The sequence below is a fragment of the Camelus dromedarius genome, chromosome 13 (genome assembly GCF_036321535.1).
Source record: "Camelus dromedarius isolate mCamDro1 chromosome 13, mCamDro1.pat, whole genome shotgun sequence".
Taxonomy (NCBI): Eukaryota; Metazoa; Chordata; class Mammalia; order Artiodactyla; family Camelidae; genus Camelus; species Camelus dromedarius.
This window is the reverse complement of record NC_087448.1, coordinates 67,648,849-67,668,296: the sequence shown is the minus strand read 5'-3', so window position 1 is coordinate 67,668,296 and position 19,448 is coordinate 67,648,849. Positions and strand designations below refer to the sequence as shown.

General features: G+C 35.7%; 1 protein-coding gene across 4 annotated transcripts in view; it reads left to right on the top strand.

Moving 5' to 3' along the window:
* Positions 1–19,448, top strand: part of CDK8 (cyclin dependent kinase 8) — an 85,804-nt gene that overhangs the window by 43,586 nt on the left and 22,770 nt on the right. For all 4 annotated transcript variants that reach the window (XM_064493256.1, XM_064493255.1, XM_010981641.3 and 1 more), the window contains exons 3-4: positions 592–702; positions 4,577–4,717. In XM_064493256.1, coding sequence (XP_064349326.1) covers positions 592–702; positions 4,577–4,717 — 252 coding nt within the window. The remainder of the gene's footprint in view (positions 1–591; positions 703–4,576; positions 4,718–19,448) is intronic.

Genomic DNA, 19,448 nt, shown 5'->3' with positions numbered 1-19,448 from the left:
AATGAGATTCTGACACAGGCCACAACGTGGATGAACCTTAAAGATGTTATGCTAAGTGAAATAAGCCAGACACAAAAGACGAATATTGTATGATCCTGCTTATTTGAGGTCCCTAGAAGAGGCAAATTCAGAGAGGCAGAAAGTAGAACAGTCCCAGGGGCTGAAGGGGAAAGGAAGATGGGGAGTTACTGTTTAATAACAGAGTCTCTGTTCAGGGTGGTGAAGAAGCTCTAAAATGGACAGCAGGGATGGTTGAGTGACATCATGAGTGTACTTACGCTGCTGAATGGTACTGTTAAAAATGGTTAAAATGTCATTTTTATGTTGCATATATTTTACCATAGTAAAATTTTTTTGAAAAAACCAACTAAACAACAACAGTATGGATAGATTTACTCAGTTAAATCTTTCAGTATCTTCCCCACAGATTTTTTTCTCATTTGTTACTAAAGCACCTGTCTGGGCACCTCAAATTAGATTTTTAGGATTAATTGCCATTAGATTTGTATTGCCTTTGAATTACAAATGGTCTGGGGTTTGTAATGTTACTTTTATGGCAACAATTTTTAATGAATCTCCTTTGTTTTGCAGTTACTTCGAGAGCTTAAGCATCCAAATGTCATCTCTCTTCAAAAGGTGTTTCTGTCTCATGCTGATAGGAAAGTGTGGCTTCTGTTTGACTACGCTGAGCATGACCTCTGGGTAAGGGGACTCGTTGGTGTACCTGGAGCCATGGTTCCAGTCAGGGATGAAGAGGGACCCACTCAAAATAGCTTTAGGGAGCTCCTCTTACTGTGAGATTTACAATTTTAAAATAAAAGTAACCTCCTAGAATGTGGTTGGTGAATTACCAAGGCTAGAGTATTGCTTCGTATTTTTACTTTTGATCTTACCACTTTGACCTTTGAAACATACTACAGAAAACAACAGAATCTGAAGCATATAAACAGCTCTTAAATATTGTTTCTTAGCTGTAGATTTTTGATAATATTTGAAAAGGTAACTGTAATAAATTTTGTTACAGAATTTAAAAGCAGCATATTTCCTTTTATTCTGTAGTGTCAAGGAATATAGGATGAGAAGGAGGTCCCTCGTGTAGGGAAATGAATCCGTTTGGAAAGGCGGTTGCGATCTGACGGGTCCGTCTGTTACTTGTCACATGCCACAGATCTCATACTGGCTCCAGAGCTGTAGTTTCCTCATCTGTAAAATGTGATACTTTAACTGCTTCTTTTTTTTTACAGGATTTTTCTGAAGAACAATTTTGTATTTGAAAAGCTTTATAAACTAAGTGTTCTATTCAAATACAGTAGGAAACTTATTAATCATTTATTGGGTATTATTCACAATTGATTTTCAGTATTCTAGTGTATTGTTTTCATCAGCAGAAATTCAGTATTGTACTTACTTGAATTCAGCACATTCTTACATAGGAAGAATTCCTTATGGAAGAGAGCTCTACTGCAAAATGAGATTGGCATGAAAATAGAGTCTGTTTTGGCTTCTATTTTGTGTGTGTCCAACCTATGATAAGACTATTTTTAGATACCAGACCCAATTAAATAGTTGAAGATTCTGAAAGTCAAGAAATTATGTTTATTAGTTTAGCTAATATAATGAAAAAAATGATTCTGTATTGATAAACATTATTATAAACTGAGGATTTCAATTCATCTTGTCTAAATAGGTGAAATGCAAACAGCTGACTCAGTATTGTGCGTTTATTCAGCAGATTGCTTTTAAAACAGAATTTACAGAGTCCTAAGTGACTATAAAATTTACTCCTTTATTAAATATGTTGCATTTTTTAAAAACCTGAAATGCCATCTTAGGGATAAGACTTTATGATATATATATATATAATGAAAATCTACAGCCAAAATAATTTTGAAACATACTCACAAAACTTATTTCCTGACCAGTCTTGTGCGAAGAACATGTTAACACACATTACAATTTAAAAAACAAAACAAATAAAACCCAGAATTACATCAAATTAATTCATTAACAACCATGTTACTATGTCTGTGAACTCTATTTTTTCTGATATTTAATAAATAATAAGTCTTTAAATATTTCACTGTGTTTTGCATAACTGATCTATTACAAAATTAGCACGGCTGTGCGTTTATTGGGATAAATAAGAGAAAACACATACTGATATGCAAGGGATTGTAATAACCTGGCTCAGTTTCAAAATGTTCAACGTAATTAAAATTTTTTATTCAGCCGTAGTTTGTAAATGCAAATACAAAATTTTGAAATAAAATCAGAACAAATTCCAGTAAAACTGTTTAAAGGTAAAGTCACCTTCTGAAAATAGTAAAATAGTTTCAAACTCTTGCTATTTTCCAGAATTAGCCTTATTCACATAATTTGAACTTTAACAGATTTCAGAAATTGAAACTTATTTGAGTTTCATATGATTGTAGATTTATAAAAAATATTTTCACACTGTAGATTCCTATTTTCCATGACTAAATATGATTTGAATAAAATTTTTATAAGTTATCTGGAAATAATTGTTTTCAAGCAGAAAATAGACACATGAAACTTTCTCTGTTTTTACAAAACTATTGTCCAAGGTCCATGCTGGTTGTAAATATTTCTTTCTATGTTGGCTTCTGTTCTTTTGAAAAAATCTAATCAAATCAAATCAGGATTCTGTTAACAGAAATTTACTAAATCAGGGTAGCCAGTATTGAATGGAACACTCATCATACTCAAATCTAACATAAAATCAAATTATATAATCCAAATCTATGAGAAGATTTCCAGGCTGGTTTATCATCTTCTTATTAATACTCCTTTAAGCCAAATAAGTACTTTTAATGCTCATTTTAATAAAAACCAAGTGGTAATTCAATTTGCCAAAATGTACTTTATCCATTTTATTTCCTTATTTTAATTGGAATATTCAAATGAATTAGCTGGTGTAAGGCAGCAGAGGGTAACGAAAACAGTTGTAGTAAAAAGAGTCATTTTAAAAAATCACTTAGGTATTGGTGAAATGTTATGGTGTACACATTGCATATTTGTTGTGCAGCCCTGAAATAGAAATGAAGGTAAGAAATTCCTCCACTGTAGTTTATAGCTATAAAATACTAGTAAACACTGATTTGTTATGGTATTCTAGCGAAAGTGTTAACTGAGGAAATGTGTTCCGCATCAGTTGGTTATCCTAGCTCCCCTATGAATTTGTTCCTTCCATTCTTACTCTGGCAGATTTATTTTATTTTATTTTTAAAATATATTTTAATCTATTTTTTTTAAGCTCTTGAGAGCCACTGATTCTTCTGAAGGTGAACAGACTTGATTGTCACGTCATGTCTTAGGATAGGTGACAAAACATTCTAGATTACTAAGAGTTGTTGTAGCTCTGTTTTGTTTGCCTGCTTTTAAATACTTTGGAAAAAAAAAAAGACTGAGAAGAAAATTAGAATAATGTAATGCTGTTAATAAAGTATAGATTAATCATACTACACACGCGCTGATCGATACCCTTACCTCCCCACCAGGGGCTCTTTGCTCTGTTTTTTTTCTTTGGAAAGTAAAACTCCTTTACTCACTAATCATAGTTATTGCTTATCCAGTTTCTACCTCTATATCATAAGAAAATAGAAATGGAAAGATTAACCTATAATATTAAATGTCTCACTCCTGTTTTCCTGTTTTAATTATTGTTACTAAGTGCAAGAATGCGCCTAATATTCACTCACAAACACTGGCCAAGTGTCTGCTGTTGTGCATATTAGATGCCGGGCATATGCACAGTGTTGCATACAGCAGAGTTGACTGCAGCTGACTTCTAGATTTTCTTGCAGTTTAAGAATGCTTTAATTAAAATGAAGAAACCTGTCGAGAGAGTTTGAAACATTGGATCTTGTTTCTGTTGAGGTACATTAATTTATGAAATGATTTTTCTGTTCATTCAGTGGTATTGTATTTACTGGGTGTCCCCCAACATTATACCTAGAAAGCTTTGATGGATGTTACAAGGCTGTTTTTTTAAAAGTTTTTTTCATCTGAATCTTTCATGTTTCTCAATATTTCCAGTATGAACTGGTCATTTACCTTTTAATTTTTTGTTCTTGTATGTACTTTATTAAAATACTTCCCCATTTCTTTCCTTATAACCCATATATTATAAATAGGTACTACATCTATGCTATGTCAACCAGCCAGTTCTCTTGAAAATTGTTCTATTTTTTTTCTTTTCATTTAATCACTACAGAATAAAAAGTATTCTGTTCTTGAAAATTTTTATCAGATAAACAGGGGTCAAGTAACTCAAAGTAATTTTTTGTTATACTTTAAAAATAAAACTACATTATTTCCTACTTTTCTGTTGTAATCATTTATTTTCTGACAACCTATCATATGCTTAGGAAATGACATTTTAGCTCTAGTTATTTGAAAATTCTAAAGTTATTTATGTTATCCAGCAGAATGTGAAATTTTATTTTCAATACTTTTGGAAACCCCTGAGTGTTTCTTTTTCTGTTAGGAAAACATGATGTATCAGACTCTTTCCTTTTCTTTTTTAAGCGTCTGGTGATATTTTTCTTTCTTTCAGCATATAATCAAGTTTCACAGAGCTTCTAAAGCAAACAAGAAGCCAGTTCAATTACCTCGGGGAATGGTGAAGTCACTGCTTTATCAGATTCTGGATGGGATTCACTACCTGCATGCTAACTGGGTGTTGCACAGGGATCTGGTAAGTTAAAATGCAGTTAGGCTTAAGCTCGAAAGATGCACTTATGGTTGGGTGATTTCCGAGTTGTCTCTAGGTATCAGTGCCGTCCAGGCCTGCAGACCTGGTAGAGGAAGTGGGAATGCCACAGTCTCGAAGCATAGCCAGCCTGTGCTTCTGTGTAGCACATCCTGCTTCCCTGACAGACACTAGCTGCTGTTTACTGAAGAGGTGAAAGAGGGCGTGTTTGTTTTGCTAAGCCTTTTTTAATTTTAAGTCTGTAAATAAGGCGTTGGCTTGCTTTACATTGATTATTAGATGCCAGGCAAACACTGGAAGTTGATATATTTATGAATAACTTGAAAATAAAGCCTTTGGAGCCTACTGAGTTGTATATTAGAAAAAGGGATGTTTATTCAATCTGCTTATTTTTTGAACCTTACTATATTAGTAGCAGTCTCTCAATGAATAGTCTTTATTAATCATCGTTAAATATGTTTTTGAGAAGCCTTGTCATGTTAAAGAGTATTAAACTTTTAAGAATTTAGAAACTTCAGAAATTGACTTTCTTATTTTTGTATTACAGGGTAGAATAGTTTGTGCCCTTTTTTCTTTAACCCATATAGCCTTAGATTGTTTATTAAGTTATGCATTGTTCATTTAATCTTCATAGATCTAAGTTATTTAAATCTCAGATTCTCCCTTCCCCCTTTCGTATTGCATAATTACATTGTGCTTTTTTTTGTTCATTGTAAAGGTAGTAATTCTAGCAAGGTTTGTAACAGTGCCTTCATTTCAAACAATTATACACACAGTGCTGGAAGTGATGCTCCGGTCTCTATAATCACATGTGCACACAGGAGAGAACGGCTGGCTTTGAGGTGGAGCCGCTCGGCCCCGCACTCAGATATTCTTTCCAAGCTGCTCTGTATTCAGTGCACTCAGTCTGGCCTTCGATCAGGTGTTTTAATGTTATAGTCTCTGGTTCTTTCATCTATCTTCAGTAAACCTCCTTGAAATACATTTAATGGTAGTTGTTTTATCTCCAGTTCTCAAACCTAGAAAGCATTTAGAATAGGACCAGTAACACATCAGAAATTTGGCTGAAGGAACTTTTTTTATGCAAACTTTATTTTTAATAGAATTTGTTTTGTTTATAAACAATGAATTTACAGAACCAAAATAAGATAAATCCTTTTGCCCTTTATGAAGCAAAAAATAAATTTCAGGTTTTAGGAGGAGAGTTAACTTAGGGAAAAACTGTTACTACTGACCTTTTTTAATGATCTCTGAAAGAGTAAAATGTGGCTAAAGGGCATATCCCTCCCCCCCATGGATTTAATTATGCTAAGATAACACTACATTTTCTTTTTAATGTAAATATTTTTCATCACTAGAATGTATATTGGTTGAGTACAAACTGATTTTTAAGCCAAGATTTAATTTTTACATTAATGTCATAAAATACTTGAACCACTTAATGTTAGTATTAACTGCAGTAGTGAAAATAATTACGAAGTCTGATTTCTTTTCTGTTTCTTTGGGGAGCGCTCTTTCTATTGATACAGCTTAAACAGGTTGTCTTTGGCACAGGGGCAGTGTAGAGCAGGTCATTTCAGAAGCCTCTGGTCATGGTACCTAGAGCCAGGGGCAGTGGAGCAGTGTACCTAGGTGCAGGCAACAAAGGGCTGCCTGTCGGTCGCTGATTTAAAAATGATAATGAAACAGACTAAAAATAGTTGCTTTGTATTGTCACGGTACTCTGGCAATTCTGAATAGTATTGGTGATAAAATATTCCTGTCCACTGAGGCAAACCAGCTCTACTTCTCTCCCCTCCTCGGTGTGCCGCTCAGAAGTCTGTTCATCCGAAATATTTCCCAGACTGTAATACATTGCTCGTCTCCTGCTACCGCCTTGATTTTCCTATTTGAAGTGAGATGTCCTGTATTGTCTGTGCATGACTTCTAGGCACTCTTTCCAAAGACCAAGCCCTTCTGTGCATTGCAGGAACACAGAGGCCCACAGAACCACTGTCTCATTAAAATGGTAACCTCTGCCCCTAATCTGGCTCTGACTGGTCCGGGTGCCTGCCGCTTGAACTGGTCTTCAGTTCTTGAAAGAAAGATTCATTATCATAGTTTTTTATTTATATGCTCACCTTCCTGCCAAATGAAAATTAAATTTTAGAGTTTGATATTTTATAGTTTTTCAACTCTAGCTACATAAGCTATTAATATACGTAGTAGTAAGGTCTTTACTCTGAAGGACATCCTTTAGAAGCTATATAACGTGACTTTTTTAAACCCCTTCTCAAATATTTATTATTTGCAGATGAAATATTTACCCTGTAAGAACAAATATAATTCCTCATTAATTATATTCTTTGCTCCTTGTCAGTCAGTTTTAGATGATATTAGGCGATACTGACCTTAACAAATCTGTGCAGATTTCTAATGTTAAGAATTGCATTAACTGGTTAAGTGGCTGACTTTCCACAAGAAACTTCATACTAAGGTGGATAGTTGGCACAGATACCCTAAAAACACCATTTTGATAATAGTTCAGAATGTTATTGAAGCTTCTGCATAATAAAATTGGCTTATTATTAATAGAAATACTGGTTTGACATGAGTGGGTTATGAAGGTCTTTCTTTGATATGTATGGTTGAACTTTACCATTTAATAATCCTATTCAGTAAAGATTAACTTTGTCACTGTTATTCACTATGTAGTAGCCGATCAGTAACCGGGGCCATCATCCTTGGTGGGAAATAAAGATTTAATAATTCTGGAACTCTGAAGGTGGTATAAGTACACATGTGGATGTTCTAAGAAAAAGGGGGCTGGAAAGGAAAAACATGCAGTATTTATTTTGTGAGATAACTTATGAATCCAAACCAAGCTTTCTGGTTTTAGAGCATTAAAATATTTATTTATGAGTTGGTCTTCTGTTTGCTGTAGGTAGAGATGAATAAAAACAAAGCTGTGTGTAAGTTAGCTTTGTTCTTTCCTTTGGCTAATTCCTTCCCCCTTTCTTTTATTTGCCTCTTCTTGAGAAAGGAAAACAGTGTGGCTAAGAGTCTGTAGTCCTGGTTCTGGCATTACTGTCCATATTAACCAGGGTTCTCCAGAGAAACAGAATGTGTACATATATATAGAGAGAGATTTCTTTTAAGGAATTCCCTCAGGCAGTTGTGGAGTCTTGCTGTGTCCAGAATCTGCAGGGTAGATTGGCAGAATTCCTTCTTGCTCAGGGAGTTGAGTCTCTGTTTTATTAAGACCTTCACCTGCTCGGATGAGGCCCACCCAAGTTACAGAGAGTAATCTGCTTTACTCAAACTCCACCAATTAAAATGTAATCTCATCCAGAAACACCTTGATAGAAACGTCCAGAATGATGTTTGACCAAATACTTAGGCACTATGGCCAAGCCAAGTTGATGCATGAAAAGACCATCCTATATAAATGGGTTAACCAAGGCACAAGTCTAAGTAATGTGGGACAAGGTGTTTCAGGGGCCCATCCCGCTGCCCCCACCCAGTACCTGCTTATATAAAAGAGAACTGTTGGGTTGAGGAACAATAAGATTTTTTAGCCTGGATGTCATAAAGAGGAACCAAGGGTGAAATATTATGAAAGTTTCAAATAAAGATTTGTTTAAGTGATTCAAAATAAGGAAGGATTTGAAGTCTTTTAGTCTAATTGGATTGAGTTTGGTGGTCAAATAAAAGAAACATGAAGCACCAAAATCATATTGAGTGCTTTTTGCATAGAAGCCAAGGTTTGATTCAGCAGTGGTGACTGAACTCTTTCCTCTGAGAGATGGTCTTCCCGGATGGAGTTAAAGCAGATCGGCGGGGGCGTGAGAAGTTCTCACCACCAGGGCCTCTGCGTGACCTTTTTGAGGACATGCAGCCAGTTCACTCTCTATCTGGCCTCTTTCCATAGAACTTACTAGTTTTTATAAAACTTTCTAAATTTAGGAATGGTTTTCTTGTGCAGTAGTGAAATCTCCAACTCAGTTAATTTTTCTTTTACTAGGAAAAATTCAACGATAGATTAAAAATTTGGAAAGCGGTGTCAAGCACATGCATATGCATGCTGGTGTTAGTGACCTGAAGACTGACAGCGCCGCTGCAGTTGTTTTTTCCGTCTCACTCTTTATCCTTGTTATCCAGCCAACCCAGAGGTTGTCCTGCCTGCTTGAATCCCCTCCTCCCTTCATCTCCAGCATCTGAAAATCTGTTTATCCTTTAAAGCTCTGTTCCTGCTACCTCATCAATAAAGGGCCACCCCCACCACCATCACACTAGCTGGAAGTGAGAATGTTTACATCTAAAATGCCATTGCGGTTACTTTGAACTACCCATGGGGCACTTACTGGTTTTGGTAATTGTGTGTCCTCTGTTCAATGATAAGTTCCTAAGGGCAAAGACTGTGGTTTATTATGTGTTTGTATCCTTCCCAGTGCCTAGCAAAATACACACTATGTATAAACAGTATTGCTTATCTTTGTTGAATGAGTGAACTACCCCTTTTTAACAGAAACAAAGTGGCCTCCAAGGTTATTCTCCGTAGGTTGTCTCTGGAACTACCTGATGCCTCTCCATCTGTCCAGAAACGGTCTCTGCTGCACTGCCGCTGTTTGCTCCCTCTTACCCCTGCCATGGTATATAGTGCAGTGGGTCAGTGGAGAGGAAAGTCTCTCTATTCGTACTACGTTGTGAGTCCTTTCAGCAGCCTTCCTCTTTCCACCTGAAAGAACGTAGCTCCTATCAGTCAGTTCAAAGACCATTCAGCTACTGATGGTCTGTTGGTGTCTTCCGTCACACTCTTCCTCTACACAGGGTTTTTGTTCCACCCAGTGAGACCTATTTCCTGGCCCTTTGCCTCTTTGTTCTGATATTGTTCTCTTTGTGTCATTTATTTTTTCCAATTTTTTTCCTTTAATCTCAGGGGTAGAACAGTTCCATCATAGTTCATTTACATCCTTCCCTGTTTTTCAAGAACATCTTAAAGTTCTGTGTGAATTATTCTTTAATTGTAGGTAAGGGGTCATACCTCCCTTCTCCTAAACATCCCAGCTCTTCTGCACTTGCAACTCTCATATTTCGTTTTTAAAAATTTTTTAATATATTTTTGTGGAGGGAGGTCATGAGGTCTATTTATTTACTTATTAGTTTGTTTTTTTAATGGAGGTGCTGGGGATTGAATGCAGGACTTTGTGCATGCTAAGCAAGCACTCTACCATTTGAGCTGTACTCGCCCCCCTGTATTTCACGAATACTACATTTAACTGACTTGATCAATTTAACTGACTGATCTCTGACTAATCATAATGTAGATATTTTAATTTCTTATTAATAGTTCATTTAAAATTTTCTGGTGAACTCAATGTTGGCTGAATTTTATGCTTTTTGTTGAAAATATTCATGCAGCCGTATCAGACGTACCATAGAAATGATTTACACTTAAATCAGACTTGTATTTAAGTAAGTGTTAAAGACCTGGGCTTTTGACATATTTCCTAAGGAGCTTAGTAGAATAGTTATGACTGGCCTATTTGCCATCAATTTTCATTCAGTATATATTAAGTTCTCATATGGTCATTAATGTGTTCCACTTAAAAAAAAATCTATATCCGGAATTTATTTTAATTACTCCCTTGATGGTTTTATCGTAGCAGGAGTTAACTTGGAATTGCTGGGTACGTGGGGTTGTCTTTTCATCCTCCTGCACTAAGTGGGCCATGATACTGAGTGAGATACACTATGATACAACTGTTCATCATGGTTTTCTCTTTCTTCATTTAAGCTGAATTACAAGGCTATATATGAAATTTGGAGTGCTTGGAGTATTGCAGCTGTCTACTAGTTGGTCACTGCTGTCCTAAAGCAATTCAGAATAGGTTTTTGGGCTTTTTGTTTTGTTTTTGTTTGTTCGTTTGTCATGGTAAGATGTCCTAGAAAATAAGTCTGCAGAGATTTCCTTTGGGAGTGTCCGGGTGGGGATGCACTCCTGTGAGTGTACGTGATGTGGAAGAGGCCAGTGGGCCGTTGTGTAATAAACATGTTTAAGAGATGCTGGAGCTGTATCAAAGCTTTAATCTGACTTATTAAAAAAAAATCTGATAGTGCTGCTGCCGCACGGTTTATTTTAATTATACTGGGTAACTTGGATTCACTTGATGGGGTTTCAGCTGTGTTTGGTGAAGGATGAGTTGGTTTCCTAGCAACTGTTCAGTAAGATCAAAATCTCGGAGTGAGCCATTGACTCAAACTCAGTTTCATAGGGCCTGCTTTATGAAGACACCTTATTATGTGTTGATTGTAATATGATGAATTATTGGGATATTTTTGGATCTGATTGTTTTTATTCGAGTGGAAGATTGCCTGGTTTATTAGTTTTGCTTACTAATAGTAACGTTTGCTCATGATGAAATGATCAGTTGATTTGTTTGGTTTTTTTAAGATGCACTTTCTTATTAATTGCTGAACTCTGTACTACTAAGTGGAAAGACTGAGAAGCAAGGGAGGTTACGTGGCTTGATTCTGGTTACTTGGAGAACTGTTTCAAAGCTAGGTCACTGAATTTAGGGATTTTTCCTCTAAGTCAGTGATTTTTAAATAGCAGGTTGTAAGCCATAAGTGAGTTGGGAAATAACATAGTACAACCATCTTTTTTATTTTTTTAATGGAATAGAGTAGAATATATAAAACATCAGAGTGCATCATATGTATTGAGGGAAATTACTGTTTCATGAAGCTTTTGTTTGAGTTATATATGTGTATATGTGAGTATGATCATATAATATTAAATAATTTTCTTCCTGTGGGTTGTATTCAAAAAGGTTTGCAAGCTGCTGCACTAGACTGTTTCCCCAAAGACACTGGATCTGGTGAGGAAAAGAGAACAAGGAAGCAACTTAGTCAAATCTTTAGAAAATACTTTGTCTTGAATTATAATTACTTTAATGTTTTATGCAAATTTATTGACATTGATAATAAAATCACTTTGAACAGCAGTAGCCCTGTAGGGAATATATTTTTCTGAGAAGGGTTTTTTCATGGGTGGGGGAATTTCAGGCAAGTTTAACATATTTAAGAGATGCTGGAGCTCTTTCAAAGCTTCCTCCTTTAGTACCTTCCTAAATTGTCTGAGTAGTTTACAGCTAACATATATTATTGTTACAATCATATAGGACCAGGAGACTGAGGAAAATGTCTGCTTAGTCTTGCATTAAAGTTTACACATAATATTCAGTGTCGTTTGGTGTATTTTATTTTATGTAGGTAGAGGAAGATTACTATTAAAAATAAATAAAGCCACACATACACTTTTTTTTCTGCCTAAAAAGAGGGGCCAGTACATTCTTTAAGGGGGAAGAAAAAGCAGAAAGGACACTGACTTTGTTCAAATGCTGACAGAGGTGGAGCCCCGAAGCCCTTGCACGGCAGGGAAGCCCGCGCGCGGCCTGTGTCCTCGCCTCTGCTCGGCTTCCGCCCCCTCTCCGTCCTTCCGCTTCCGCCCCCTCTCCGTCCTTCCGCTTCCGCCCTTTCTCCGTCCTTCCGTTTCCTTGGAGTGAGTGTTGGCAACGTAGTAAGCATGTTTCTTTAAAACAGAGCTTTTTTGAAGAAAAATGCTTTATGATTGTCAGGTTTAATCACTGCCTATTACTTGAGATTTGCTGCATTTATTGGGAATAAGTGAAAATAAATAAATCTCCAAAGATTTACTCTAATTTTCTTGTTTGTTTAATTGTGTAACTAGTAAAAAGTATAAAATTGCATCCATAAAATTTAGGCTTAAAGATAAAACGTGGGTTCTATGGTAAGAATGGACTAAGGCGAACTTAAATGAGACTTGCATTAATTTCAGTTAGTATGATGGATGTTGTGCTTATTCTGTAGTATGCTTACTTAAATGACCAGTTGGGCGGTTTTCCTTCTTGGAAGCGTTTGGTTGTGAGCAGCCCATTTGGCTTCTTCATACAGGCTGCGTTTGTGTAATTTTGATACTGATGTTGAGCATACACGGTGAACTGCGTTCTGTTGTTTGTAAATAATGAAAAAGTGGCCCACTTAGTTTTACTAAATAGCACAACTGCAAATATACATGCTAATATGGGCAGATTACAAGTTGATTATAAAATTCTGCGTTACTTGGTTTGCATATTGCTTCTAGTCTACTTTTCCTTAGATTCTGGATGAGTCTTTTCAGATCTTTATCAGCACAATGCTAGAATCTTTTTAGTCAAATTTCTCACTGATCAAGAATAGATATTCTGTTTTTCTTCTATAAATTATACGGAAGATAGCCTATTTACCATGGTATGTAAATACCTATCTAAAGGTAATGTGAGCACAAGAATGAGATTATAAATTTATCTGTTTAAAACTATATGGCTAATCTTAGGACAGAGCTTTCAGTGTATTATTATAGGTTTTAAAGACATAATCATTAAAATTTTTTTGATAAATTACTAAAAATAAAACTCAATTAAAAAAGAACAGATATTTTAAATAATTTCATCAAGCTTTTTAAAAAAATACAATTTCAGAAAATATTTTTGAGTAATCCTGAAAATCAACTAAAAGTATTAACTGAGTTTTAAGTCACATATATCTTTTATCTATTTTTAACGTAATTGATGGCTCACACCATTATGTAATTTTAACTGCTCCCACTTTTATAACCAAATTTACTATTATCCAGAGCAATGTGTTTCTTAAAACAGGAAAGATTTGGGAAAGTTTTATCTAAAGGACTTCTGAGTCACATTATTAAGGATGAGAGTTTACCAGGTCCCTACCAGGTCACCCTATTTTTTTTCATTTGGCCTTTGGACTTTTACGTTAGATAAAGAGAAATACACTGTTTGTAGTGAGAATACCAAGCAAAGGTTTTTCCAAAAAAAAGTTTCTGAAATCTGTGAATTACATTCAGGAAAAGCATATAAAAATTAACACCTCAGTCTAACTTTCTAGTAATGAAGTCAGGCCTTACAGTATTATATAATTTTTCAGATTTCTGAAGATTTGCCAAAGTAGTTTAATCTTTAAAGGCAATATATTAGATAAGGCTTTCTCTTATCTCAGCTAAAATTGTTGCCTAAACCTGGTTTAAGTCACTGGTGCCCATGACCACATACATCTCTCATTCATCCTTTTCCAGTTTGATAACTCTCTCTCGTTACTGGATAGAGGTGAATGAGAAATGTCCAGACGAGAGGGGAAAAGAAAGCCTTCCTACAGGCGTAAGCGCGAGCAGCTAGCCACATTTCCAAGTCAGTTCAACCTAAAAGTTCAAGATTTTGTGTAAATTATTGTAAATGTTGTCCTGATCAACACAGAGGAATTATTTTTTAGATTTAGTAAAATTAAAAAAAAAATTCCTTAGGTACAATTCAGTATTGATTCAGCAATAGTTATTGAATTAACTTGAAAAAAATATTTCTTTATTAAAGTTTCCCACTCTCCAGTACAGCTGGATTTTGCTTTTCCTTTTTACTATATCACTTTGTTATAATTACCTATATCTATTTCTAATTATTTAATTTATATATAATTTGCCTCCAGATTTATGTCATGCCGTAGAGTACTCTAAGTAGGTATACAAGCTGAGGAGTCCTAACTATTGGCACTAAAATCGCTGTCTGATTGCTAAGATTAGTTTCAACTCTCTGAATTTCCAGTCTTTTCAAGTCACAGATAAGCTTGTAATTCAGGTCAGTGCAGTTTAAGATAATTATTTAACAAAAATATAAAAGGTAGGAGGTATAGTGCTAATTTTTTTAACTCATTAGTTCAAAAATCTGTTTAAATAAATACCATGTGCCATTTGAAATGAAGACCATTTTTGTTTTTCCTGGTTTCATAGACTAATAGACCGTGAAGTTGAAAGGCATCTTAGAATTGACCACTCTCATCCCTTTGCTGGGGTGGCAGTTCTTGGTAAGACCTGCAGCAGGTAACCGTCCTGCGATTGCTCAGCGTTTCCAGCTGTAAGCCTTGGAGGATAGAGTCGAGAATTTGGGATTCATGACACTTCATCCTTTGATCCTCTCTCTTCTTTTGACTGATCTTCTCTTTCATTTTTTTCCCCTCTGATTAACACCAGCTGGTAAATTCAAAAGTTGTCTGGGTTGTCATGGTGAAGAGGGACAGAATCAGAAAGTAAAAAGAGCTGGGTGAAAAGTGGGGAGAAGAGAGGAAAGATAAAAGGAAAAATAAGAAAAATAAGGGAGTTGCATATGGTGGGGGCGGTAAAGGATCCTAGGTTTTCTGTCCTTAGTGATCAGTTTTCATCATCATGAGTTGGAAGGAGAATTGAGCCCCCTGTTGTAGTAGACTTGAGATTTGTTTGAATCTTGCTTCCACCACTTAATTATGTAACCTTTGGAAGGATTAATCTAAGTGCTGCCTTCCTCATTTACAAAATAGAGCCAGGCCCATATTTTTGTCTTTTTGATAGAGATTCGTCTGCGGTGTTAGGACTGCCTAGCGTAGTAAGTGTTCAGGCAGTGTGCTTTACTTCCAGTCCAGTGTCAGGTCACCCTAGGACTATAAGTACCTTGGGGGCAGGAACTTTGTCCATTTCATGTACTGCTGCATCACTAGTACCCAGAGTGGCGCACACTAGATGTGCAGTAAATACATATTCACTGAATGAATGGATTCTTATCAACTCTACCTTCAAAACATTGATTGAACTAAGACCCTCCTATTACTCAGATTTGAATATAGCACAGTGGCCATTGGTCCCAGTCATCTGAGAAAAGACAGTGTCTTTTCTCAAAGAAAAGTAAACTGCAGTGCTTGTTTTCAGGGAGAAGAAGTGGTGGGAAGAATAAACCGTGAAAGGAAGGCAAATTTAGCAGGGATTCTGCAGTTCTCCCAGCTCAGTGTCCCTGGATCAATCCCATAAATCAGGAGCCAGACTAACAGGGAGATTCTAAAATTCCTTGCTGCCAGGACATGGATTTGGTTTTTCCAGGTAGGCTTCCAGGTCTGCCAGTTCATGTCATTAACTCCTGTTCATTGACCCTACATAACTTGACATCCCATTTCACACAGTTGAATGTTTTGCACTCTACTCCTTGCCTTGTGAATTTGCTTCTTATCATTTCTATCACTGCTGTTCTATTCCAAGGTACTTGGATTACTGAGAAAACACCAGGTGATCTTCTCTGCTTGTGGTCTTATGTTTCTGTGGTCTAGCATCTACAAGCTATCAGAATCATCCTACTAAAAAGTAAATCCCATTATGTCATCACCCTCCCTAAAATTCCTTAGTAGCCTCCTACCTGTGAGACTGGGACACTCAATCTATCCTCAACGTTTCGTATTATGTCTTTTTACTGCGCAGGCTGGAAAGCTGAAAGCTGCAGCGTTGTTTATGTATCAGTAAGACAGAAAACATGCTGCCAGTTCAGCTGTCGTCCTTAGAGCTCAGAAGACATAACCCAATTACAGAAATAGTAAAATTTTAAAAGGAAAGTAAACACTGGAATCTATAAGTGCATTTTCCCTTGTCGTTTGGTTGTGGTGAATAGCTAGGACTGACTGACTAATGCAGTGGCAAATAATTGGGGTGACTTTTTCTGTCTTTAATAAGAATTATTAAGTCTCATCATTTTGTGTGATGTTTATTCTGGGGTTTTGGTGGTTACCTTTTATCAGGTTAAAGATGTTCCCTTCTACATCCATTTAAGCTGGTTGTTTCTAAATCAAAATTGGTTTTATTAAATGCTTTTTCTGCATCTTTTGACATGGTCATATGGCTACTTCCTTTAATCTCTTAATGTGGTAGCTTACATTTATGAGGTTTTGTTTGGTTTTTAATGTTGAACCATACTTGCAATTAGTGAAGTCAACACTACTTGGTCCTGATTTTTTTTTCCCCAGTCATTATTGGATTCCCTTTGCTAATATTTTATTGTCTATATTCTCAAGTGAAGTTGGTCAGTAATCTTCTGTTTGTACACTTTCTTTTGTTATCATGATTAGCTTCAGAAAATGATGTTAGTCTCTGAAATAGCTTGTATAATGTAAGAGTTGTTCTTGAAAGGTTGGTAAAAATCATCTGTAAAACTGATTCTGGTACATTGAAGTGAAGATGGATGGTTTTTGACTACCATTTAAATTTCTTTAATAGTTGTTGAATTATTCTGGTGTTCTACAAAACCCTGGATAAAATAAACATTTTAAAATGAATACAGATGACCATAATTGACCCTGGAAGAGGAAGAAAAATTAAATAGACTAGTAACCATGGAAGACTTAAAGACATTTGTCACAGGGCTACCTCTAAAAAACATAACAAATGGAGATGTCTTCACAGTTGTTCAGCCATCAAGCAGCAGGTCCTACATTGTGTAAGCTGTTCTAGAGCAGTGCGAGAGAAGGCTTCCCTAATGACTCTTTAGGAAGGAAGCGTAACACTGACATAAACCTAACAAAGATAATGAGTCAGTGTCACGTATAAATATTTATGCATATATCTTAAATAAAATATTAGCAGACAGGATCCAGAGGAAACATTAAAGAATGCTATGCTCTACGTAAATGAAGCACATTTCAAGAATGTGTGGATGATTCAGTGTTTGGAGGCCTGCTAACAAAATTCATATTAACAATGCTAAGAGAACAATGCTATGGCTGTCTCAATAGTTGTAAATGTAAAACTTTTGCAAAATTCAGTATTCAAGCACTTGACAAAATTTAATGCTCATTTCTGATTGAAATTCTTTAAAAAATAAAGAAGGAAACTTCTAAGCTTAAAGAGTAAGTGTGTATGTACATATATGTGTATATATGTGTGTGTGTGTGTATATATCTATATCTATATCTCTATCTCAAGTCAATAGCTATTATTCTAACCTTTCTGTTACCACTATTATTTAACAATGTCTGGAACTATTCTGGTCTGGAAATAACCTAAATAGATATGACAGAGGAGGCTAAATAAAGTAGGATAAACACAATAGTGCTGTATTTGTACATTTATTATTTGTTCACTGTTGAGTGAACAAATACAGGAATCAAAAGAGCCTTTCCAAAATATTTATATAAATATAAATAATACAGATTTGGAGAAATCTAGAATTATGTCCACGAGAATGTTTGTAATAACCTAACTCTGTGAGGTGAAGTTTCAGGTCAATTTTACTTTCTTTATACATTTCTGTATTTTAATTTTCTGAGAGTGTCTGTTTTTATTACTTTAACTTTTAAAAGCTATTGCTAATAACATTTTTTTAATCAATAAAAGGCATAAGTGAGTAAAAACTAGAAGATGATCAAAAGCAATTAGGGGTATTACATAGGGTGTTACAGAGGAATCATCTCGGGGGTATCATTTAATCACACATGGGTACCCTGCTTCCAGGGAAGTTTTTACTTAAGAATCACTTCAGCAGTGAGCCCCTGTATGACCAGATTATAGTGTTAGCTGTCATTGTAATATATTTAGGGCTTTTAATATATGAGGCACATATTAAATGTTTTATGTACATTAGTAACATTTATCTTTGCAACACTAACTTGTCATTCTTATCTATAAAAATAATAAAGCTGTTGATATTATTTGATCTTCTAATTCTGTCTTTGAGATTCTGTCCCAAGGAAATTACCTGGTAATACGTGTCAGGGGTTTGTTGGGTGAGGGGTAAAATTTATACAAACAATGTCAATGGGAACATCATTAGGGTTGGTGCCAAAAGTGGGGGATGGGGGTGTGGGATACAACCAAGTGTCTCTTAATAGAGGAATACAATATAGTTAGTAAAAGTAATATGCAAACCCCCAGATTTATCAAGAAAGTCGTACTGGGGAGACAGCACAAAACAGTACTACTCAGTGATCGCTGTTAAGCTACCAAATGTGTAAGTTAACACTGTTTAGGCTAATATTTGGAGTTACAGTGATTTTCAGATTTGACTATTAACTGTTGGGTACACTTTTTGTAAATTTGGTTAAAATCGTAATGATGAATGAAACTGAAAAACTAAAGGAGTTTTGATATCCTGTCTCTGCCATTTCCCAGCGTGACAGAGTCTGGAGCACAGAGAGCCTCTGCAGGAGCGGTTGTCTCCATGACGCACACATCTTGCTCTAGGAAGTGTCAGTGGGGCTCTTTGGAGCACAGCAACAGAAAACAAGAGGAAAAGCCATGAGACTAGAACAAGGGCATTTTTTTTAAATTACAAGAATAGTTTTTTTCTGGGAGAAATAAAATAAGAGAAGGATATCATAGCTTGAAACAGTCAAATAAGTATACTTGAAACACGTGTCTCATTGATTCCGTCCATGGTTCAGTAGGCAGTTCAGGGTGTTCGATAATCAGCTCTGTGCATAGGATGGCTATTCTTGAAGACGTCTTGATGTTCTAGTACTTCTAAGTCACATTGGACCTCTGGTCTCCGTAGCAACAAATAATTTAATGGAGTATATGCCTCCTCAGAATGTCACCAGCAAAGTCTTACATGATCTTTTAAGGTGAGTATGTTTGATAGCACATTGAAGATCATGGACTGTTGACCAAAGTCATTGTTCTTACTAATTATCTCATGTATTATCACCAACACTTGGAAGCTTTGACTCTAGAGCTAAACACTGCTATCAAATTCTCCCACTGAGAGAAAGAAAAAAGAAATTAGCTTTTTGGAGAACAGAATATTGTTTCCATGTGACATTAAGTACTAAAACAAAAATTATCCTTCGAGTCTTTTGAAGCCTTCCTTATGTATTAGGC